This window comes from Bombus pascuorum, chromosome 17 (assembly GCF_905332965.1).
Source record: "Bombus pascuorum chromosome 17, iyBomPasc1.1, whole genome shotgun sequence".
In the NCBI taxonomy this organism is placed as follows: domain Eukaryota; kingdom Metazoa; phylum Arthropoda; class Insecta; order Hymenoptera; family Apidae; genus Bombus; species Bombus pascuorum.
In genome coordinates, this window is record NC_083504.1 from 96,242 (window position 1) to 122,452 (window position 26,211).

The 26,211-nt window shown below is 31.7% G+C and overlaps 1 protein-coding gene and 1 non-coding gene across 6 annotated transcripts; both read right to left on the minus strand.

The window, feature by feature from the left end:
- Positions 1-4,013: 4,013 nt before the first annotated feature.
- Positions 4,014-4,132, minus strand: LOC132915566 (5S ribosomal RNA). The gene has a single exon (XR_009659910.1). It is a non-coding gene; the product is annotated as a 5S ribosomal RNA (ribosomal RNA).
- Positions 4,133-8,077: 3,945 nt separating this feature from the next.
- On the minus strand, positions 8,078-25,745 carry LOC132915411 (uncharacterized). 5 transcript variants are annotated; one of them, XR_009659854.1, is made up of 14 exons: positions 25,245-25,745; positions 24,802-24,963; positions 24,500-24,697; positions 23,968-24,087; positions 23,379-23,438; positions 22,150-22,261; positions 21,939-22,062; positions 21,587-21,722; positions 21,083-21,139; positions 19,615-19,740; positions 19,285-19,538; positions 18,886-19,073; positions 11,907-18,146; positions 8,078-9,393 (listed from the first exon to the last, which is right to left on the minus strand). XR_009659854.1 is itself a non-coding variant. In XM_060975199.1 (14 exons), exons 2-14 carry the CDS (start codon positions 25,261-25,263, stop codon positions 17,846-17,848), a joined length of 1,857 nt encoding a protein of 618 aa, XP_060831182.1. In that variant the 5' UTR covers positions 25,264-25,289; positions 25,375-25,745; the 3' UTR covers positions 12,477-17,845. The 5 variants fall into 5 exon arrangements, 4 of the variants coding, with proteins under 4 accessions (XP_060831182.1, XP_060831184.1, XP_060831183.1 ...); XM_060975199.1 differs by lacking the exon at positions 8,078-9,393 and having other exon boundaries at positions 12,477-18,146; positions 25,245-25,289; positions 25,375-25,745; XM_060975201.1 differs by lacking the exons at positions 8,078-9,393; positions 23,379-23,438 and having other exon boundaries at positions 12,477-18,146; positions 25,245-25,742.
- Positions 25,746-26,211: the final 466 nt, after the last annotated feature.

The following is a 26,211-nucleotide window of genomic DNA, read 5'->3' on the forward strand; positions in this document are numbered from 1 at the left end:
CGATAATAGGGGTGGTTGTGTTGGAATAGCTGTAGTCTACAGTTATCTAGTATATATTTATTTATCACCATTAACAAAACGTGGGGCTTACAGAAATTATTTTTAGATCTTACCCGAGGGTTTAGGTGTTAGCGCGTTATAGCCCGAGAACCTGACTGACTGTCTGCTCTACTGCTCTTACTGAGGAAAACTCGGTGAGGGTGTGTTCTTCTGAACTAAGGACGCGGATTCGCTGTTTACTCTTTTGGGTAGAATAGTGAGGGTAACGATCCGCGATGCCCATTGGTTATGGCCAATGTTAATAAATACCATATGAGGAGAAAGTCTCCTGCACATTTGGCTCATGAGTGTCCTTGTTCTTGCGGAAAACCCAGCAGTTTCGCAGGGCACATCTGCTTTCTTCGCAATTAGCGAGGATGTGCAATTAACTAACGGACTTTTGGGACCTTCCATAAACTGGCGCTGTTTATGTGACTGTAACTGTATACGATATTACATAATGCTACATAACGATATACATCATTCCGTAATAGTATATAACGTTATACGTTGTTACGTAATGCTACATAACGTTATGCGTTATTACGTAATAGTATATAAGGTTATACGTTGTTACGTAATAGTATATAACGTTAGACGTTATAGGGTAATACTATATAACGTTATGCACTATTACATAATAGTAGATAACGTTACACGTTATTACCTAATAGTATGTATCGTCATACGTTATTACATAATAGTATGTAGCGTTATACGTTATTACGTAATGCTACATAACGTTATACGTTATAAGGTAATAGTATATAACGTTATACGTTGTTACGTAATAGTATGTAACGTTATACGTTATTACGTAATAGTATATAACTTTATACGTTATAGAGTAATACTATATAACGTTATACGTTATTACGTAATAGTATATAACGTTATACGTTGTTAGGTAATGCTACATAACGTTATACGTCATTCCGTAATAGTATATAACGTTATACGTTGTTACATGATGCTACATAACTTTATACGTCATCAAGTAATATTATATAACGTTAGGCGTTATAGGGTAATACTATATAACGATATACGTTATGTGGTAATACTATATAACGTTATGCACTATTACATAATTGTATATAACTTTATACGTTATAGAGTAATACTATATAACGTTATACGTTGTTAGGTAATGCTACATAACGTTATACGTCATTCCGTAATAGTATATAACGTTATACGTTGTTACGTAATAGTATATAACGTTAGACGTTATAGGGTAATACTATATAACGTTATGCACTATTACATAATAGTAGATAACGTTACACGTTATTACCTAATAGTATGTATCGTCATACGTTATTACGTAATAGTATGTAGCGTTATACGTCTTTACGTAATGCTACATAACGTTATACGTCATTCCGTAATAGTATATAATGTTATACATTGTTACGTGATGCTACATAACGTTATACGTCATTACGTAATAGTATATTACGTTATACGTTATAAGGTAATACTATATAACGTTAAACGTTTTTACGTAACAGTATGTAACGTCATACGTTATTACGTAATAGTATATAAATTTATACGTTGTTACGTAATGCTATATAACGTTATACGTTATAAGGTAATACTATATACCGTTATACATCATTACGTAATAGTGTATAACGTTATACGCTGTTGCGTAGGGCTACATAACGTTAAACGTCATTACGTAATTGTATATAACGTTATACGTTGTTACGTAATAGTATATCACGTTATACATTGTTACGTGATGCTACATAACGTTATACGTCATTACGTAATAGTATATAACGTTATACGTTATTACGTAATAGTATGTAACGCTATTCGTTATTACGTAATAGTATGTAACGTTATACACTATTACATAATAGTACATAACGTTATACGTTATTACGTAATATTATATAACGTTATACGTTATTACGTAATAGTATATAACGTTATACGTCATTACGTAATGCTACATAACGTTATACGATATTACGTTATAGTATATAACGTTATACGTTGTTACCTAATGCTACATAATGTTATACGTCATTACGTAATGCTATTATAACGTTAAACGTTTTAAAGTAATACTATATAACGTTATACGTTATAACGTAGTAGTATAGAACGTTATACCTTATAACGTAATGCTACGTAACGTTATACGTTATAATGTAGTAGTATATAACCTTATACGTTATAACGTAATACTATATAATGCTATACGTTATAGGGTAATTGTATATAACGTTATACGTCATAAGCTCATACTATATGACGTTATGCGAATCCAGGCTACCATTATTATGTATTGCGTTATATGGTACAACGTTATAATCTATTACGTTATAACGCATTTAGTTATATAGTATCACGTTATATATTGAAATCTTTCGAAAAGTGACGCAAGTATTAAAGGAGAAAAACGCTGGATATCATACATGCCAGCTCAAAACAGAAAGAAATTACAAAATAGTAATCAGAGACCTACACCAAAGAACAAACAACGCAATGCATACGGTGTCGACAATAAGGACACACAAAAAATTACTGAGTGTCCCGGCGTGTGTCAAATGTGCAAAAAGCTACCTAACAAACTGCTCATACACAGAAAATAGAAACGAAGTAAAATGCTATAATTGTAACGGAAACCACCCAGCGAGCTATAAAGGCAGCGAAATCAGAAAACAACTGCAACGTGAACTATTTCCACCACTTCGAAGCAGAACATACAGCAACTAGATATTACGGAATCAGATCCAGCACCAAAGAATACAATACCTATCGAACACTAATCATAGAAACATCAACACCTTTGGTAGTGTCACTGTGATCTTGGAATATGGAATAATCATATTTTACATACCAGTTCGCATACCATAGCCATCAAAACTACAATTAAGCAGTAACAGCAAACCCGTGTGCCGGCATCCAGCGATAACCCCTCTACAGGAGCCAAAACCTTGATACAAAAATCCTCTCAAGTCAGCACTCGACATTTCATTCCTATTTCTGTTCTGTTCATGTGACATTCTGTACCGTTACTCTGTCAGTTTTGTAATAAATTGTGAAACAACTATCAATTGTTATTAATTGTAGTACGAATCTCTCACCTTACGTGTGGAACGTGAAATAATTTCGAACCGCCGCGACAGTACCACTTGAAGTAAAAAGATATTGTTTGGTCTGAAGGACCTTAACTATGAAAATGCCAAGATTCATGGAGGGTCCTTAAGATTATTGAGGGTACGCAATAAGGGTGTGTAGATATCTGGCAGGAATCTTGCTCGCGGCGTGGTGTGAGCTTTGTTAGAGAGTCGCCGGACATAACAAGCAGATGTACTTACGAAGGCGTTACCGACACCAAGATTTCAATATTTATGACAAAAATTAGGTCTGAAAAATAAGAATAATATTAAAAAGTAATTGTTTGTAAAGATTTCGAGTTTTAGGAAGGGTGTTGAAGTAATACTCACTTCTAGGAAAACTACATCTTCTTTAGCGTTTAGTTTTCTTATTCCGCGAAGCTATTGAGTATTGCTTAGCTCTAAATCAATTCGAAGGGCCTTTCAGTCTCATAGCCTTTTCTAGGAACATGCTACGTACTGATGGTGCAGCGGGGTATAAACATGCCGGTTCTTCGTAATTATATAAATATCCATAGGCCCATTGCTTCGAAGCTCCATAGTAAAATAACGCTGCGGATCTGGATTACCGTACACTGTACTTGTACTTATACTTACTTGAATATATTTCCATTATACATTCATCCGCGCATTTTCACTCTCTATTTCGAGATAAACCTCAACAGCTTTTGATGTACAAAAAAAAAAGAATATTTAGAAAAATATAAATGTGTGTAAAAATACAAATGATATAATGTATGGTAATACCAAAACATTAATTTTTTCGATGCTTAAATTATAGATTATTGAAAGTAGATCGTTAAGGAAAGTAAAAAAGATTGGAAAAATAAAGAAAACCAACACCACACGGAGTTCCCAAGCGGTCACCCATCTAAGTACTACCCGTGCCCAGCGTTGCTTAACTTTCGTGATCGGACGGGAACGAGTGCACTCAACGCGGTTTGGACGTTGGCTGAAAAAAATGGTTTTGTTATTTGCTTTTGTTGGAGCGATGCTCACTTCTAAGAAAATCCTATATCTTGTTTAACAACGCATACTTCCCGAAAAAGTGGAAAAAAGCCAAAATAATAGCAATCACAAAAAAAAATAAAGACGGCTCATCACTCACAAACCTACGACCAATAAGTCTCCTCCCCAACATAAGCAAAGTATTTGAAGTAGTCATCAACAACCCCCTAACTACATTCTGCAAAAAAAAAAAACATTATACCAGAAAACCAATTTGGCTTCCGACACAAACACTCCACACTACACGCGACAAACAAACTCACGTCAGACATCTGCTGGGCACTAAACGCAAAACAACGAGTAGCCGCCTGCTTAATAGATCTCGAAAAAGCCTTCGACACAGTCTGGATCACAGGCCTCATTTATAAATTAATAAAAAAAAACTTCCCGAGATACTTAATCAAAATAGTATGGGACATGATCACAATCAGAACATTCCTAATGACCGAGGGTTCTCATACATCGAACAAAGAATTCACCATAAAAAACGGACTCCAACAAGGAACTGTAAACTCCCCGCTACTCTTCAACATATACAACAGTGACATATTAAACCTGTTCGACATGAACAAATCTACCCACAAACGCTCCATAGCCTTCGCAGACGACCTAATCATCTACGTAACAGGCCGCAAAACTAAAACAATAAACACAGACCTCCAAGAACTATTCGACAAAATCAACGATTACTACCACACATGGAAACTAAGAATCAACGCAAACAAATGCGAAAGCATACTGTTCAAACCCAAAACCAGCGAAATCGGCCCAGCAGAAAGAAAACACTGCAAAAATTTCCAATTAAAAGAAAAGGCATCCGAAGAGTCAATCATACCGCACAAAAACTGCGTAAAGTACCTAGGCATAAACATAGATGACAAACTAAATTACAAACAACACATAGAAACCCAACTCGCCAAGGCCAATAAAGCATTCTGGAGAGCAAAAAGACTATTTTATTCGAAACATCTCAAGAGCAATGTAAAAACATTATGCTACCAAGCTCTAATTAGGCCAATTATAACATACGGTTGCCCAATCTGGTACAACATACCAGCAATGCTAATGGAGAGAATTCGCGTTTTCGAAAGAAAATGCATTAGAGCTTGCCAAAATGCGTACAGATCCGAACAGAGCGGATACAAAAAATATATAAAAAACAAAAAAATTTACGACCTAGCCAACATTCACCGCATTGACTGTCACATACTAAAACTAGCAAGAAATCATTTCGCACAAGCGTCAAAAATAAAAGAAAACAGCCTAATCTTCAGCGGCTTATACCCAAACGTACTATATTACAAAAATACAATGACAACAGGCTACATCCCCCCAGAAGCGTTCCTATACCTAGACGAAAAAAATTACCTCCAAGACCAAAACAATATCCCGATAATTTTCCACATAAAAAGAAAAATAGGGATAAAGACAATACTCTACGAGGAAAACTTAAACGGACTGACTGCAGACACCAGGTGGAGGTACAACATGGCCCTCCCCCAAAAAGACACTAAAGACAAACACAGAAAAAACACAAAAAAATATTGGTGGATTCCAAAACCATAAGAAAATATAAGTGAAAACTACCAATTCGACAAAAAAACCATTCCTACCACCGTGTAACCTAGATGTAAGTACTGTAAATATGTAAATACTGTAATCATTGTAAATAATATAATTTAACACCCCCTCTCCCCTTCCCTCTCATCCCCCCCCCAAAAAAATCCCACAACGCATAAAAGTAATACACCGAGGAGTCCTGTTTTGCGGCCAAGTTTCAGGACAAAATACAACACACACAAGAATACACAAAAATCACGCTCCAATGCGACTTAAACCCAAAAAACAAAAAAATAAACGCAAAAACCGAAAATCCACGACACATATTAGACCATGGCTACGTCGTACCGACGCGTATCGGTACTTTTGCCTAAACACACTATACTCAAATTCATTGTTTATTGTGAATCTCAGAAATGTACAAAAAATCAAATATTGGCTAAATAAACTATTTAAAAAAAAAAAAAAAAAAACTCTTGTTGGCAGGATTGGAATCGTTGCCACGCATCCTGAAGCTGATATTGCAGTGTACTCACACACGTGGTGCGTGATGCGGTGGATGGCTCAGGGTCATCAATGCTCTCCCTTATGTACTTGACGGCAACTTCGAACTGTTTGTCGCGCCTTTTTCTTATGTTGTTGCTTTTTGCCATGGTCGGCATGATTAGTGACGTAATTAGAATTAAAACTTCTTACGTTCCTGATTTCTGACGTCCAAGCGTGTTGTATAATGGCGGTGGGATCACGTGGCACTGTATGTTCACTGTTAGGAGCACTTTTTACTGGCACGTGAATCCGGCTCGAAGGACCATGTATTTTCGTCCAGTCGCGGGGAGACGCGTTCGCTTTGAGACGCGTCAACGGGAGTCGTAAATTCCCGTTACGATGTACGAATCGACACCGCGAGCAGGGCGATCCCCTGATTTCAGTTACGATAATAGGGGTGGTTGTGTTGGAATAGCTGTAGTCTACAGTTATCTAGTATATATTTATTTATCACCATTAACAAAACGTGGGGCTTACAGAAATTATTTTTAGATCTTACCCGAGGGTTTAGGTGTTAGCGCGTTATAGCCCGAGAACCTGACTGACTGTCTGCTCTACTGCTCTTACTGAGGAAAACTCGGTGAGGGTGTGTTCTTCTGAACTAAGGACGCGGATTCGCTGTTTACTCTTTTGGGTAGAATAGTGAGGGTAACGATCCGCGATGCCCATTGGTTATGGCCAATGTTAATAAATACCATATGAGGAGAAAGTCTCCTGCACATTTGGCTCATGAGTGTCCTTGTTCTTGCGGAAAACCCAGCAGTTTCGCAGGGCACATCTGCTTTCTTCGCAATTAGCGAGGATGTGCAATTAACTAACGGACTTTTGGGACCTTCCATAAACTGTCGCTGTTTATGTGACTGTAACTTAATGGTTAACAGATGTGGTTTATGGGGGTTCCTTGGGCCTAATACGGGTCACTGTGACGATGGGTAGGCCTAGGCGGCCTGACCATAAGGGATGTCGCGCGGACCATCTCACGCGACGTAACATAAATAATAATTCAATTTGAACATTTAGAATTAAATGTCACTAACAAGGAACATCACTCAAGTGTAACATACCGATTTTGATGAAATTTACTAGACACATATTATAGCAAAAATATTCAACACGTATTACTGTTATTTATATAATTTGTATAATATAAAGAAGGCGAAAACAACTGTCCAAAGTTGATGTTGAAAACGTATTTCCTAAAATATGTGGGAATTTATTCAAGACAAAGCATCGATGTCAATTATAGCATATTTGTATAAATCCAAACCAATTATGGCAAATGTCCACCGTGTGCGCCGCTTACAATAGAATGCAACAATACAAAACATCTTTGGGATGAGAATTTTTATTACACTAGAGGTAATAAAATTTTATCAAATTCGGTGTGTTACACTTGAGTAACGTAATGAGATAGTAAAATGATTGTTATAATATTTTAGATAAATAAAGATAATTTGGTTTTAGGTATTTGATTCAGTATTAAAACTAACGTATGACATGAACATACAAGAATTATATGAAAGCAAATAATTAGTCAAAAATTCATCATAAATATATACAATTTATTATCCGGCTTGCTAATCACTTTTTTTCCTTCAAATCTTTTGTTATAAAAAGTTAAAGATAAAGAGACCACTATAAAGAAAGAAATTAATCTCTTCTTAAAGTTTCAATGCTATCAAATTGTTTTAACAAACTATTGAAGATATTTAGATTAATTATAGCGAAATAGGAATTACTATAAAGGAATCTTAATTGGACATGAATATGTTAATAAACATAAGAACAATGGACCTCTATTTATTGAAACGATTTTTCCATCAAATACCAGAGCTCTTATTACATAAAAGTGAATTTTACACCACGAAAAGTTTTCATTAATTTAAACTAAAAGTAGTTGTCTATAACTTACATAAGAGTTATGTAACAATACATGCAGTTTTTGCAACATTGCATTACAGAAAAACGTAAATTACACGATGTGTTTATAAAGTATTTATATATTAAACTGTTTTTAAAAAATTATTTATCACTCCTAATATATATTTCTACTATATTAATATGTTAAAACATGGAATAAAATTTAAAGTTAAAATTTCTTCTAATCATTCAACCGATAAAGACAATTTGTTATTGTACAGATTGTATGCAACTAAATATCAAATTTTACTTGATAAACACATCATGTGTAACACTTTTACGTACAATATTATTGCATAATTGTCATCACCATTTTTAAGAAAAAATTAATTGTAATAAAAAATGCTCGTAATAAACAAAAGTATACGATACTGTTTGGTTCTTTGCTTCCAGAGCTTACTATATATCTCTATTGAACTTCTTCTAATAAGACTTCAGCGATACGTTCGTTCTTCTGTTTTTCAGTTTTACAATACTTCCTTAACGATCTATTTCGTAACAAAATCAAATGCTATGGAACCGATTTATTTTATACTATGGCTCTTTCCACCTATTATCTTACTTCACGCAGAAAAGTCCAGATAGTATCACAGTTTCTCTTCCGCGGTGAAGTAACTTACTATTAGATACAACAATTTCTTTACTTTTCCCCTGTAGACATTACAATTCTAGCAAAATGCCATTGGTCATGGGTACAACCAGAATATTTGTCGAATAATTCATAACTTTAAATACGATCAGCTTTTTTAAAATTTTGTAATTCTGTTCTCTATAGTCAGTGCAATATTATAAAATTTTATTTCAAAGTAACAATACGTAGAAATTAATTTCGCGAAATTAATGACACCTAAATATATAAATTCTAATATTTGTATACAAGATGTCTCAGCATTGGTGGTACAATCGACAAGGAAATGATTCTACGCGAAAAAGCAAATGGAAAATATAGAAAAAGATTTTTTCATATGATGCCTGCTTTCAAAAAAATCGAACTTGAACATATGTCAACTATATTTAATCTTGACTACTTTCAAGCTAGATAGGAACGAATAATCGATAAGAGGCTACTCTACAGATGAAAATAAGTTAAAAATGTAAAATAATATTTTTTTCGGAAAACTCTTCATTTCCAAGTAATTTGAAAATTAATCTATTACACCTGCACCAGGCCAATTCTGACCTGGAGTACGCGATGTATAGAGCCGAACTCGATGGTAAAACCGATACTATAAATGTATACTATAAATGCATACTTTAAACGTAATTTAATTAACTAGTGTCGAGCTAAGACGAAAGAAATTGGATTTTGCACACACATAGTCGACGCGCACACGGATAAAAAATAAAATTAAGGCTATAAGTCAAGATAAAAATTTTAAAAATGATAACTAAGATTAAAAATTAAGATTAAATTTTTGAAACGATAATTAAGATTAAAAGTAGAATTAAAATCAATTATTAGGATTAAAGTTAGAATTAAAATAAAATTAAGGTTATAAGTTAAGATTAAATTTCTAAAAATGATAACTAAGACTATTAAGATTAAAGTAGAATTAAAATTAATTATTAAGATTAAAGTTAGAATTAATCGTTAGAATTAAGGTAGAAATTAATTATTAAAGATCAAGTTAGAATTAAATTTTAACTATAAGAACTCCGATCGACGATTTTACGACATTGACAAGTTTCTTGGATACGGCTTGTATACGTTTCGAAGGATACAGGATGATTATACAACGACCGGCTACGTTAACGGACATTCTCTTTTTTATCAAACAAAAACAATATGGATAAGACAAACAAGGGAAATAAACTTATGGCTCAGGGGGTTTCGGAGCCTCCAGGCCCCGTCGGTGATTCGAGTAGCGTCCCAGGCTCGACCCGACGGTCATCAAGCGACTGGACGAACGACGAGGGGAATGTCGATCCCAGGGCCTCCTCTCGTTCGGTAACCACAACCGTGGACCAAATAGCAACCAGGGTTGCGAAGCAGGAGAATGGACCCAAGATAACTACGAGGAGATACTTGAAGTTCAACGAGGACATCGCGGAGATCATCGGGGAAGTCGGAGTGCCCACTCCAACAACGAAAGGAGCAACTCCGCCCGGCGAAAAGGAAATCCGAATCGTCAAGGAAGAAACCTTGAAAGGCGATAAGATCGTGAAATATACGAGAAAGACATCGGAAGAGGAGAGAGTGTTCAGGCCAACGAGAAGCCTGGCCAGAAGCCCGTTGAAGGGCGCGAAGGACGAGGTAACCAGCGCATCGGAGCTGGACACACCAGCAGAAATGTCGGATAGCGGTAGCAAGGTGACAGTAACAAGGAAATGCCTCAAGAGGAAGGCCATGATGAACAGAGCAACGGCCGAGGTTAAGGACGACGATGACGACAATATTGTCACATGCGAAATTCAAGCAACTATGATAATAAAATTCCGAGCGCCTTATCGCGTGTGACCGCCCTGTCAGCATCCGTTCCCAGGCGGCTGGATGGCATTCGGTCACTCTAGGCCTTTTTGCGAAATATATGTACGACCAAAGACTTCTCCCACTCCAACGAATAAAGGAATATAAATGCTCCCTTCCAAATCATCCAGCAGTCTAAAGAAAATTTCTTAACTAACTTAAGTACTAAAAAAAAATTGTATCATCGCGAACCGAAAACGATATTGTATAAATTGAGAAAAAAAAATAAAGAACTCAATCTCCTGTTCACAAAAAACAAGTTTCTTGTTTTTATCTTAATTTTTTACGTGACACGGCCGTGGACAGGCCAAATATGCCGGAGAGGCCGAAGAGGGTACGCAACAAGCCCGAAGCCATCCTCGTCAAAATAAGACAAGGTAAGGAGTGGATCCAGGTCTACAAGGAGATGATGGGTGCGACGGAGGCCCTAAAGGAGAGTAACGGAATCAGAAGGACCAGAGCAGGAGACATTCTGATCGAGCTGAAGGCAGGGAGCGACGTCAAAAAGATCGCGGCGGATATGAACATGGCCCTAGGCGGCAAGGTGAGAGCGTTACCAATGCGCGACAAGACCTCCGTCGAGATCAAAGATATAGATCCGCTCGTGAGCAAGGAGGAACTAGCGATAGACCTAGAGGATCAACTTGGGATCAAAGACAACAGCGAGATGGAGGTGAAAACTGGTGTAAGATACTGGATTACTGGAAAGCGACCCTTGGGTCAAACCCTATCGCACGGTCATGAATAGGTGTAAGAGCAAGGGGCCGGCGAACGATATGCCGATCGACATGGTGGAAGCAGTCCTAAACAGGCTGTTCACTGTGGAACACAGACCTTCTCGTTACGAGGGCTACGAAGAGACAACGGAGGACGAAGGAGGAAGCAATAGCATCGTAATCGACAAAGCCGACGTCGTTGACATCGCCGGAAGGATAAACACGGAAGGCCGTGGGAGTAGACAGTGTCCCAGGCGAGATCGTGAGGCTGATAGCGAGCCGGAGGAGCGAGCTCGTGACCAGCGTATTAAACATCACCGACTCAGGACGGATCCCTAAATGCTGGAAAACGGCCAGAGTGATACTCCTTAGGAAGCCGGGTAAGGACCCCAGATTTCCAAACGCGTACCGGCTGATAAGCATACTCCCAGCCTTGAGCAAGATATGGGAGAAATGCTTGAAGAGAACAATAGAAAAATGCATCGGAGTGGCAAAAAGGCCAATTCTGACCTACACATGTTCAGAGTCTATTTTCTTGGAAACTTGATCTTAAACGAAAAATATTATTCAACATTTTACATTTATTTCCGCACGTAGAATACCCTCCTGCTGATTGTTTACTTATATTCAAAAACAAATAATAATAATTTTCAAGAACAATTTTCTCGAAAACAAAGCATCAGATGAAAAGCAAATTATTCTATATTTTCCACTTATTATTTTATGTATTGGTTTTATTGTCAATATTAGGACACCCTGTATAATCTCAATATATAGATAATCGAACGTGATACGAAGTACATGTAGGTGAACATTCTATTTTAGAAAAATCAAATTGTAAAATTATCGTCGAGAAAAATGTAAACTCAACTCTTTATTTTCTATTATGTATTTGTCGAAATTATTTATTAAAATTACCTAAATAACTTCTAATGGAATTTTGTTAGATTTAGATGTTTATTAGATTCAAATGAGTAATTCTTAATCATAAAAGAATGAATTTAATATCAATTCGTAAGAAACAAATTGAAAGTCCCTAAAGAAGCGATAATCTTGATAAAAGAAAAGAAAAACGACAAATAAAAAAGCAAAAGAGTTTCGTATCTAGTAAAGAAACATTCGAAAATTTGGAAAACAACTCGACTTATCTTACACATATATGCATAGCTTTCCCATAATAAATGTGTCTACTTAAATTAGAGAAAGATATCAGAGAAACGTATTGTGAAAACATTTTGGTAATACCCATTTTACCATCTGACCACATCAGGCATTTTTTCGTATTCGAGACAGATAACACCAAAACTCAAATGCCAAGGTCTTACTTAAAGACATTCGTGATTAATAATTTTTTGGCCGGAAGACTACTCGGATTACAAGCTAGAAGCATAAATTTCTCATTTCTGAAGTCTTCAAGCTCACTTCATCGCACACTATGTACTAAATAAGCATTCACAAGTACATTTGCCAGTTGTTAAACTGGAATCGTATAAACGTTCAGTTTGCGAAACGGCGTGAAATAATGGAGAAAACAGTTTCTGTGGCTTAGACATCGAAATGAGATGCTAATATTCGAAATCATTTCTCTGAACGGACAAAATTGAAATCCATTGCGATTATATGTTCATTATAGATGCTAATAAAATTTCTTTGAAATATAAATTAAATGGACGTAGTTATACACTATATATGTATGCGTATGCAGTAGTATTTGCAATTTAAAACATACCTACATATAAATAGACGGAAAACACAATAGTGCGACTAGTGTTGAAAGCGCGTAATACTAACGTAAATATATGTAAATACATAGATATTTTGGAAGCTCGAGGTTGAAAACCTCGTCGCTTAAAACACAATATGTAACAAAGTTTTGTTCCTTTCGTACATAATATTTAGGCCTTACATAGGAATCTGTATTATCAGGTAAATTGAATTTAATGTTTCACCACGTAATAGAATTCACGATTTATATATTATATTATGTATCATATACTAAATATTTGAAATAGAGATATATACCTATACGTATTTGACTATATTCATAATAATACGTACATATATATTTGATAGCTGATACTCTCTATATTTCATAGAATTTTCTTAAAAATGTGCTTCTACGCAACAAGTGATACTTTTCATCGATTAAATTGACCTGAGGCCCTTCCTACCGTTAGAAATCTTTTACACATCGTTATCTTTTTCCTCTGTTTGCACGTCCACGCGCGCATATATTTAAAACAATATAAAATAGCATTTTCGAAAGAAAAGTAAAATTCCCTAGACGTATTTTAACAATTTAGTGGAACGCGCCAAACAATGCAATTGTTTCAAATGTAAAGGATGAATGAATGAATAAATAAATAAATAAATAAATAAATAATGACTTTTGATTAGCGGTCAAGTATCATTGAAATAACTCGACCAATGTCACTTGTAAAATTTGCAGATTATCACCATGATGTTAGAATTGGAAGGTTTTAATGCTACTAACGATACGTATGTAGGTATATTTAAATGTATATATACTACTTTCCTAAGTTTTTAGATTTATGCTCGAATTGAATATTTCAATGTCACTTAAATATAGAGTTCTCGTATACTACCCTGTGCTTTAGAATCTATAAAGACGATAAAATGCGAGGAAATTACATTTAAAGTTATTAACAAAGCTTAGATATTATCGAATTCTTTTTAAAACAATTTTCAAGTATTTGAATATCCATATTGGAATTTCAAATAGGCAGTAGAATTCAGTAATGTTGGTCTCTAATGCAGACGACAGCAATATTAATCTAGAAGATAAACGAATAAAACATTCTCGAAAGAAAAAACTTATTTCTTCCCAAATATTGTTATATATAATTATTACTGTAACAATTGCTTCTAATACCAAATAAATTACAGTAGTGATGAAACAAATGGATCGAGATAGAATTGAATGATAACATAAAGATATTCGTTCATCTTCCAGAAAAACCTATCTTATTTCTGCACTACCCAAATATATTGAACACATTGGCACTTTAATTAATGTTAATTAATTGTACAATTTTTAATATATTTGGTGCATATATCATCGCCCAAACGTTTAATCGCACCAAAGAAGTTAGAACAAAACTGAAAATCAAATCTAGCAAATTTAAAATATTTATAATACTTTTATACTCTGTGTTAGAAAAATGCATAATTCATAATAATTCGGTTAATTGATAAAATTTGGTTAAATCTATTAAAATTAGACTTTGGATTATTTATCATAGACATAATCTACTTTGGCAACGTGATAGAGGAGACAGAATCAAAGAAAATAGATGGAAAAGTACGATTTAAAATAAGGAAAAAATTTATATGTGCGAGGTGCAACAATATATTGCACAGAAGCAACGAAGAAAACTATATATGAAAAATAAAAGTCTTATTTTACACATACAATGACCGTGAAATCTCTGATTAACGGTATCTAATAATTTTAAAAAACGATATCTTTTAAAATACATACATATATATCCACAAATAGTTACTTCTGAAATATAAATATAATTTAATAATATTGGCTATGTATGTATTGATATCTCATAAACTATCCACCGTAAAAGTGAAAAAGACACATAATATAAAGGAAATTCCACACGTACTTCATTTGACTCTAAAATTTATACTCATTTTTAAATAATAATTGTTTAAAATGATAACAAAAACATTTAAATATTATATATTGTTTACTTATGAGAATGTGTACCGATTTATTATATGTATCAACAATTTGATTTTGTAGGGCTATACAATTGGAATATATGAATATGCAATAGCAAGAAGAGGAAACAGTTAAGCTGATTTTAAGATAATGAAGCACAAACATGTAATCACAACCATCTGTAGCGAATCGTTTATCATTTGGAAACATGTAAAGATGATCTATTTCATAAATATACAAAATATGTACATGACAAATTATGTGTATCTCTAAATATAGTACAAAAAGATAAACTATAAAGTTGTAACAGATTTTAAATATGCTGTAACAACAATAGACACATTTTAACAAACTTTGCAGAAAAAAATGAGTTCTATCCAGCATTCTACATATCCTGACCAACATCTTTTCTCCATGTTACCATTTATGTTAAAGTGCTAATTATATAATTGTAGTTGAATAAAAATTGGTCTACGTTAAGAATTCTGAGTAAAAAAAAATAGATGTACATTTACAAATGTCAAAGTAGCGACAGCAACGTAATAGCAAAATAATAATAAACTTTATAAAGAACATTATAAAAATAAATATATCGATTTCTGCACTCAGAAATCATATACTAAAACAAAATATTTCATAATTTAGAAATGAGTTATTATAATATAAATATGTACACGTTTTTAATATTATTATATTTTATATAGCGTATATTCTATACAGGATATATCTAAGATTAAACACCATCTTTTAGGTATTTTCGACAATCTACCAAAAAATTTGCTGAGCAAAAGTTAATCAGTTTTCAATGTGCTACACATTTGGATATTAAACATTTCCAAAAAATTGTTGACTTCTTTAAATAGCACCATATATTTTGGACTTCACAGAATTATAATTGACATCAAGACGAATTCAACGACCTACTATACTATCATCTTGAACTAACTTTGAAATGAGCTGAAAATCAGAAATTTAGTAATAGTACATTGTAACGTGTAATGCAAAACGGTATGATTGTTATCGTTAGATTTGTTTAATTTATTAGTTTCTGAATGCAAAGTCATCTCAGTCATTCTATAGTAGACCGTTGAATTCATTTTGACGCAAACTACAACTCCATGAAATTCAAAACATATGGTGCTCTTGACTTTTTTATTGGAAAAAATTTTTGGAAATTTTTAATATGCAAATATGTAGTGAACCGAAAACTTACTAACTTTTGTTCAAAACATTTCTTTGATGAATTATTAGAAATGTCTGAAAAATAGTGATTAATCCTAGAGGACACAGCCTGTATATGCAAATATTTTGCTGTAACTCAGGAATCAAATTAAAATTTGTTAAGAAACAAAAATCTATACTTGTTTCAAAATCATACATCTTTCATTCAAAATCATAACACATTAGAAAACAAACATATTTTATAATAATAATTAATAATATAACTATTAAGATCAAATTCTTAACCTCCTTTGAAATACGATTAAAGTTTTGGGCGGCATTATTTATTTATATTTCTTCCTTTCATCAAATTTGAATGTATAGATATATTTACTATACGCTCCATGGAGAAAGCGGACAGACTTGTGTGAAATGGTAATATACTCTGACAAACATATAATAGTTTGTAGGACAATTACTTTTTGAATGATAATTTGATTGTGTTCAGATAAATACTGCCAAATGTATTTTCTGCCCTTACTCTTAGATATATTCTACATCTAAATTATTTTGCTGACTATACCGTGACTTTATTTAAAGCTTTCTGTGGTTCCCACACCTACGTTATTTCGGATCCTGTCTGCTAATATTTGATAATCAAGAGCCTCATTGTTATAATTTAAATTACGTAATTATTTCAAAAGTATAGTTCCTTCATTTCAAAAAAATCCATTATGTAAACATTTTTTGATAATCTTGTGTTCGAAAGGATAAAGATGGCACCAATTTTAGAATCATTGAACTGATTTTTCTTGAGTACATACAAATTTCTCGATATTATACTTAAATAAATACAATAGGCAATAGGCAAGATATGAAAAGTACAAAGACTATATGAATAATTCTGCAAAACCATACATTAATATTCCATCACATTATATAAAATTGATGTTATAATACGTTAGAAAATGAATAAGTGTAGCAATAATCGATGCATCGATATTATAAATATATTATTAAATAATATTGAAGTTATATTTAGATATAAAAATTGTAAAAATATTTTTCAAATAGCCATATTGAAATAAATTTTAAAAGTAAGCTAGCACTTTTATCAATCAAATACATATTCCATCTTTTTAGCAGTTTGGAAATTCTTTGAAAACGATTTGGAAACGTGAAATTGAATTGTCCTTGATTCTAAAGTCACTAGATTAAAATCATTCATATTAACTATAATTCTCTTTAATTAAAATGCACTTGGTGCATCTTACTTTATGACCATTATATATTTGGTCACGATCTTATTTTCTCCTGCTTATCAAGTAAATAACTGATCCATATCACATTAAATACGATTTAAAAAATACAAGAGAAAAAGAAGAAAAAACTATTCCTTAAGTAATTCTGAATTATGCTGTTTGTGCGCTAATTGAAACAACGATTGCTCTTAACCAATAAAAGAAGTTGGTCCACTTTGCACTGAAAAATCGACGATACGATATAAAAGACACGAAATGATGATACTTTTACCAACTATCACATAAAATGCTGTCCGGAATGAAATAAAACGAGCATCAGAAATTATGTATTACACATTAGTAGGTGGGTCCATAGCACAAATAATAGATTTCATTACACTAGCAGCAGCTAAGGACGCGTAAGGCTGCCATTCCTTTATACGAGAGCCATCTTTATAATCAGAAATACCACGAATAACGGCAAAACTTTCACGACAATTACCCAAAATACTTTCGACTACAGCATCCATCTCTGCATCAAAGGCAAGGGCTCCAAATCGGGCTGCAAATTTCTGTCTAAGCTGATCATCCCGTGCAATATGTCTACCAGATGCTACAGGTGCTAAGTGAATTCGTGGACAGCCATTTGTTCTGGACATAAAAGAACATAATGATAAATGTTAACAAAAGGGGACCTAGCATTAATGACCTTTATCTTGACATATATTATCAAGGACACTCAGAAAGTTTTAATCGTCACTCGTTATTCTTCAAAAAGTTATTAGCAGAAATATATTACTACTACTATGTACATTGCATTCTGCCTATATGTAAATATACGTATGTGATTGTAACCGACGCGATAGTCGCGCTTATGTCCCAGTCTTCATTTCATAGAAACATCGTGTGCGTTGCTCGCTCGCTTGTAAAAATCTAATCCAACCCAATATCAATTCCACAAGCAAAAGAGACCCGATTTTTGACCAAAACTCTTTTTCCTTAAAAATTCCTTGCACACATGTAGAATTTAAATTGGATTGGACTAGATTTTTACAAACGAATAGAGCGAGCAATCAACGCGCGTAGTGTTTCTTTACCATACATTCCTTTTCATCAATCCTTTTTTGTTAGTAACCTTTTAAGAAATAACGAGCGGCAGCTAAAACCTTACAGAGATAACTCAGGAGAGTGTCCTTCACAGTATATTTTAAAGTTAAGTGCCCTTTGTCTACATTTACTATATTTGAAACAGAAAACACTGCTGAAAATTTTATAAGATTGTATGACTTTAAAAGAATATACATGTATATTTACTTAGGTCATAATTATAATTATATGCTGAAAAATAATAATCTTATATACTAAAAATGACATATTAAACAGCAATAACCTTTTATTCGCCGCATCTGCAGGTGCAGTAGGATGTGCAACTTCAATAACATCTCTTTCGCCAATAGCCATGTATAACTTATCAGACTCTGGTGGAGGTGGTTTAAAATCATGCTCCGTCTGATTGGTTAAAATATCTGAACCTTCCTTCAGGTACGTTTGCCATGGAGGATTTGTCTCATTCTCTGACTAGTGAGAATCATTAATAACTATACTAGATTCTTGTTACAAATTTAAGGACCCATGCAGACAAACGACTTTTGTCCACGCGATATCGGTGCGATCATATGCCTATCTTCGATGTACGTAATTGGGAAAACAGAAAAAGACATATGATCCAACCATATCGCGCGAGCAAAAATTGCTCGTCTGCATCAAGCGTAAAAGTGTAACAACCTACCTGATCTTTAAGATTAACAGCAATTTCTTGAAGACATAAATTTGGTGGGCAATATTCTTTGGTTTCAAAATGATAATCTCCACCCTCATTTGTCTTTGCACTTTCACAATAGACATAAATATACTTTTTATTAAGAGGAACAGGATAAGATATAACCACATCACCAAGTCGCACGTGTTTATTATAATCTGTATAATGTGGTACACCTCCTCCAATTCCAATTAAGAAAACGAAATCAACTTTCTGAAATGTACCTACAGAAAAAGTAAAATATTTGATTATAATCAAGCGTACCAATTATAACTAAACCAAGAAAAATTTAAATACTACCTAATAATCTGGTAGTTGTATTTCCTGCTGCAGTCATTGCTTCTCTTGTATGACCTACAGTTGGTAACTTTGTGCATACAATTCTGTGTGCACCAATATTACCTAATGTGTAAACATTTGACTCACCTATAACAAAAATAATCTTATTTTGCATCGAAAAAATCCTCTACCATTAGTAATTTTAAAATATGTGTATGATACATGTGCACTGTGCTACTATTAAAAAACTGGTATTGTATTTGTGTATGTATGATGTGACTAAATTGATTAAAAATGACTCATTCCATACAGATGCAATTGTGTTCAGTACCTATTACTAGATATAAATATAAGTAATTCATATATTTTTTCAGTATATCAAATACAAGGGCAGATTGAAAAGTTTCCGGTATGAGAATATCAATAAGAAATAAAGCGAAGACACCAAAAACTTATCAACTTGTCTTTATAATTTTTTTTTAGTTGAAATGGAAGAAGTGATAAATAACTATCATAACACATTTGTGTTTGGTATAAAAAATATAGTTGTAAAACTTATCATTTAATTCCTACACACCCTTCCTATTTTTAGAAAAAGTTACTAATTGAACTAACATCCCACAAATAATTCAGTTTTTTCCAAACATTTATATTCATGTAACCAATGTATGTGTAAACGTACATATAATAATAATAAAAAATGTATAATATATTGTTGCGTATTTAGTACTGGATTAATTAGATAATAATACACAGTAAAATGCATATATATATATATATTGCACATATTAATATCATTATATTATAAACTTATTTATATATAAAATTATGTTAAAAGCAACGGAAAATAAAATTTAGTTTTGTAAGTGTTAACTAGTTATTTGTTTTAAAAATGGAAGTAATAATTCAAAGAAGTTAATACCAGTCTTAAGTAGAAGGAAATAAAATGATATAACAGTATCTTTTATACAAACAAAACACATAAACAAAAAACACATGAACAAAAGATATAACCTGTGATAGTTCTGAACCATACCCATTTAGTCCTGGTGCAGACGTGCCTCTTTCATTGTTATGATTGTACTACAATCATATGCTTATCTTTACTGTTCTTAACAGATACAGCAAAAAAGGACATATGATCGCAGCAAGATCGCAACGACAATAGTCGCATGTCTGAACTGGGCTTTAATATGTGTGTGCTATAAATTTAACTTAATTTGCTAATATTGCTGAGAAAGTAAATGGTTGAAGATAAAGACATGATACATGAGATGATAATCTGAATGAATTTCATTACAACACAGCAATATGGCATGTATATTGTTTCTGCGGCATCGTCGAAGTAGTATTTCAATAAAAATATCTAATAATATGTATTTTTCACAGCGTAGTGTCATTGCGACACTTCCTGAATACAAGCAATTGGCAAGCTATAACGTTAAAGGACATTGACACGAAAGAGGAACTATATTACAAATTACTTTACCAAAACGACATGTCACTCGCGGTACTCCATCTGTCGCATCAGGTGAGCTTGCCGTACCTAAAGTTTCATGCATTTTCATATATATATATATATATATATATATATATAGGCAGTACATTTTGTACCTTTATCGCCAACTAATATATGATACTATAATTATAATACCGTAATGAAAACTAGTTAATACAAATTCTTTAATAAACTAAAAAGTGCCATAATTATACTTGAAATTCAGAATTTCTCATACATACATTAACTTCTAAAAAAGATAAAGAGACCTTAAATAACGTAAAAAAACGTAAATAAAGTCTGCTTTAATCTTAAAATTTGACAATATCATTTCTTTATATTTAATCATTTAATATTAAAATATTAACAGCAACCTGTATCTTGAAAATAAATTTTCATATCATATTATTTTATATTCCTTCTGCCATATAATTGAAGATTAATTCATAAAACCTATGTGAATAATTATGAGTTTTTAAATGAAATATATCTTACCAACAGTAGTATAACGAACAAATGTTTCTTTGTTTTCAATCATAGAATCAACGGCCAACTTTTCACAATACTGTGCAGTAATAATTGCTATAGTAGGTTGTTTTGCACTCGCCATTGTTGGCATTTGTTTTACGACCTAAGAAAAGGTAAAAAAAGAGATACAATAATTTTTCATATATAATGTCCAATATAATTATTATTAATAATTAATATTAATTAATTATAATTAATTTTATAATACTAATTAATTAATATTAATAAGTAATTAATATTACCACAAATAATTATACATAAAATAGTGCATTGATACTATACTATAAATTTATTGCAAAATAGTAAAAATAAAATTTACTTGAATTTGGGTATCTTGGTGTACAACTCTAGTAAAAGCTCCATGCTCCATCGCTTTAACAACACCCTTCTCTTGTAATTCTTTTAATTTTATTTCGACAGCAGAAGGATCCCAACCATGTTCTCTGCAATAATTACCACACATTGTTTACAATTACATTAATATTTTAGTGAAAAAATAATTAATACAATTCTTATAGTAAAGATCATACTTTGCTATATCAGTCACTGTAATTGGATTTGGATAAGCAGATTCAATAAGTTCCAACACTTTTTCTAAAGTCAGTTCAACTAGCTGACCAATAACTGTCTCATCTGTTGATACTGTCAAACAAAAAAATTAAATATTATCATATCCATTAATATATTTCATGATTCTGCAAAATATATATAAATGCTCATTAAAAAGTAAATTATTTGTGATAAATTTTTCAGTTTTTTATAAATAAAATGAACTACAGCCTTTGTGTATCTACTTGTGTGTGCTAAACATATGTGACATCAAACTTAGAATAAAAACGTAATTCATATTACCAATACTTTTTGTAGAATTGATGACATAGAAATGAAGTCTAAAAATTTTATATGGTAGTAAGTGACCACGAATACTATTTATAGACACATTAATGTTATACTAAGATCAAAGTAACAATAAAGAATATTGCATATGGTATAATAAAATCACTATGTATATGTTAAACTGTAAATAAATCTTCTGAAATGCTTAAAAAATATACTTTTTTACACATAATAATAATATTTTAAACATATTAATTGATTATATTATTTTCAAATGTATGCTATTAATTAGTTTTACATTGTGTTAAAATTTCGAATTAAACAAAATAACAATATTATGGCATTCATAATCATGCATTTATATTACAAACATGATATACTTCATGAATAAGATATGTACATATCTCTAATGGTGTATATCCAATTTTTCTTTTTAGTCAATCGATCCATATTTTATAAGAGAAGAAGCAAATTGAATAATCACAAATGATTGTTTTCATTATTAAATAAAATAAACACTAAAATATATATTAAATGTTTAATATTGGATTAATGCGAAAAAATCATGTTAAGCCAATGTTGTTATAATTACTACTATATTGCATGAACCAATAAAATATGTATTTACCGGTCAATGTGCAGATAAACAGCTTTTATATTTACTTATTTTTCTAAAACTTTTTGCACTATTTTTTCAACATACATATGTTTATCACTAGTTATCACTAATAAAGTAAATAGCAATAAATTCGATAAAATTAGAATAAAACTAAATAGATAAAGAAATTCTATGAGAAACTTTTCTTCAAGTTTTTGACCGGCAAATATTCAATTGTTATTGTATTTTATATAATAGCCTGTATATAAAATATCAAAAAACATAAATCGTAATAAAATATGTAATTTCTTCATAATCTCCAACCTGATTTCCAACTAATTTTCTTATATGGAAGAACTGTGAACAGTATATGACCAGTATCAGCTGTGAATAACAGAAATTAAAAATAACACATTTATTTCATATAGAATGAGCATGTGCATATGTACAAGTAACATGAGCAGCACAAATGTTAAATACACATTTCCTTTAGTTTCAGTTGTAATGTATACTTGAGACACACTCCTCCAATATCTTTCAATAAAGATCACTTAGTTCAATGAATCAAATCAAATAAATCTTGGTACTACTCTTTACTTTGAAGTTATTTTAATAATGTAAAAGAAGTATGTGTGTAAAATAATTTTCATGATTGATTAAATGAATATATTAGTAAATTTGTGTCTGAGAATATTTTTTTAATATTGAAATTAAACAATTAATACAGTTATGGAGTATGATTTGTATATAAGTAATGATGTTTTCAACTAGAACACTTAGTTGTTACTTGTTATCTTATATGATATCATTTACAAAGAAAAATATTACTTAAACTATACAAAAATTTAAATAAAACATAAATAAAATTAAAAAGATATTGGAAAATTAAAAAGAATTGTAATATTGTACTTACATGGTCTAGTTGGAAGATTAACTGGTTCTTCAAGCTGTTTTAATTCTACTTCTATCTTTTTAATTGTAGAATACTTATGCAACATTAGTTTCATTATTTTCTTGATAAATCCAACATAATCTGTAACAAACCCATATAGCTTACTGGAATTAGATATACTATAATTACATATTACTATAGTACTACTGAGAGAAATATCTGGTGACTCAATTGTACTATTGCAATACAGTGCACAAAAAAAGTTTTTATATTAGAAAATATTTATTTGTACTTTATATTATTTTTTAATCGTTTTATAGTTATAACAGTATTCTCACTACCTGAAACAATAATCTATATACTCTTTTAGAATGATAATATAAAAATAGATCATTGTTGTTTACCAATATGTAATACTTAACAAAATTAGAACTACCTTACACCTATATACTAAAATAAATCAATATTCTATATATAAAAACTTGATGGTTTAATTATAGATTATAGACACTATTATAATTTATACATTATCAACTACTTAAATAAATTTTACCTCTTGGAAATTCTTGAGGTGTAACTAATTCTCTGAAGAATTCTTGTGCCACACTTGGGTGTTCAGCTTCTGAAAGTGTATCTACAAACCAAAACTGAAGAGTTCTAGATTCTTGTGTATGTTTTCCACTTTGGGCACTCACTAAGAATACTCTGAATTGTAAGCAAAGATGTGCTGGATGAATTTCACCATTTGTAACTATAAAAATTTTATGATATATTTTATTAATGTTGTAATATTGGTAACATTTTATCTATTAGCATTGTTTTTAATATATTAAATAATCATAGAACATTATATACCAGCAATTGCTTGTTTATTAATAACTATTCCTTTGTGATCTCCTCCAGCAATATGAACATTGTTTTCATTTCCATTTTCTGTTGGCGGTTCTAAAGCCTGCCTTTCTATTATAATAGTTGTAGAATTTGCAGTCTTACATTTTGGTGTCATGACAATGTGTTCTAATAAATGAAACATAGAAAAAGAGAATTTGAACAAAGTTTATCAATATTTCACAGTTATACATGACAAAGTAGAATTATAGAAATCATATATCATTTTATTTAAATAAAATAAATATATCAAAATCAATATAAATTCTACAAATATACATATATGTTACCAGTTGTTCTTGTTACATATACAATTATATAAAAAAATAGTTTGTTATATTAAATTGTAACATTAAATTACATTTAATAAAAACTATTTGAAACAAAATCCTTATCTTTTATACACTGACCTGTTTTTTTATCATCCATTTCGAATCGTTCACTTTATCTGTTATCTGACACAAACAACTTTTTTATAGCATTAAATAAATAATGAATAACAAGAACACTTAAGTCCAACAAAATATGCAAGCTACGAACTTGAACTAGTCCACTCAACTAACGACAACGTCGTTCTCTGCTGTTCGACTTTTTAATCTCCTCCTTTACCATCCCACCACGGTTATCGGAGCTCGCGCCTCGCGTCTGTCAAAACGAAAACCTTATATAACCTCAATCTCTTTGTCCTTTTTAGTCAACCTTCCTTTCTGTGGACGTAATAGCGACAATCTTTAAAAGGTAATGTATAAAAGAAAAGATGCGCAAAATTTGTTAACACAAGAAGTAGGTGATATTAAGTGATCAACTTGAATACTCAAACTAATTATCGATCGAAACAGTGACAAGACACAACACATGCCAACGCCCTGCGCCATACTTATATTTAACTATGACATGACATGTATAATCTATATTTCAAATGCGTCATTTTTATTTTTCTCAAAATGAATATACTATCACTATGTATGTATGTATATATTTATACCATATCTGTAAAATATGACATACTACTTATATACTATATATGAGCATATGGCATATATATGTGCATATATATTATACATACATACAATTGTATACATACATACAAACAGTCTTGAAAATATTCGGACGATAGCATAACTTTAATTTTTAGGTTCTTTATCAGAAATAGATGCAGATAAAACAACAAAAATGTTTTGCAGTATATTGACATATAGTATATAGATATCAGAAGGTAAAAAACTTTTGACTTAAAACAAACTGTTGTTTCATGTTGAAAAGAAAATTAATTTGATATGTTAAAAATATCCGGACACTTTGTAAATTAATGTTAAAAAACTAACATAGCAATTTTTTATAAAAGTTTAATATTTTATTCAATAACATGTTTTAAGC

Coding starts and splice junctions, on each gene's coding strand:
- LOC132915411 (XM_060975199.1), bottom strand. Junction 22,262..23,378: donor GAAAATTAGTTGGAAATCAG/GTTGGAGATTAT, acceptor TTTGTTTGACAG/TATCAACAGATGAGACAGTT. Junction 21,140..21,586: donor TGTTCGTTATACTACTGTTG/GTAAGATATATT, acceptor ATGAAACTTTAG/GTACGGCAAGCTCACCTGAT.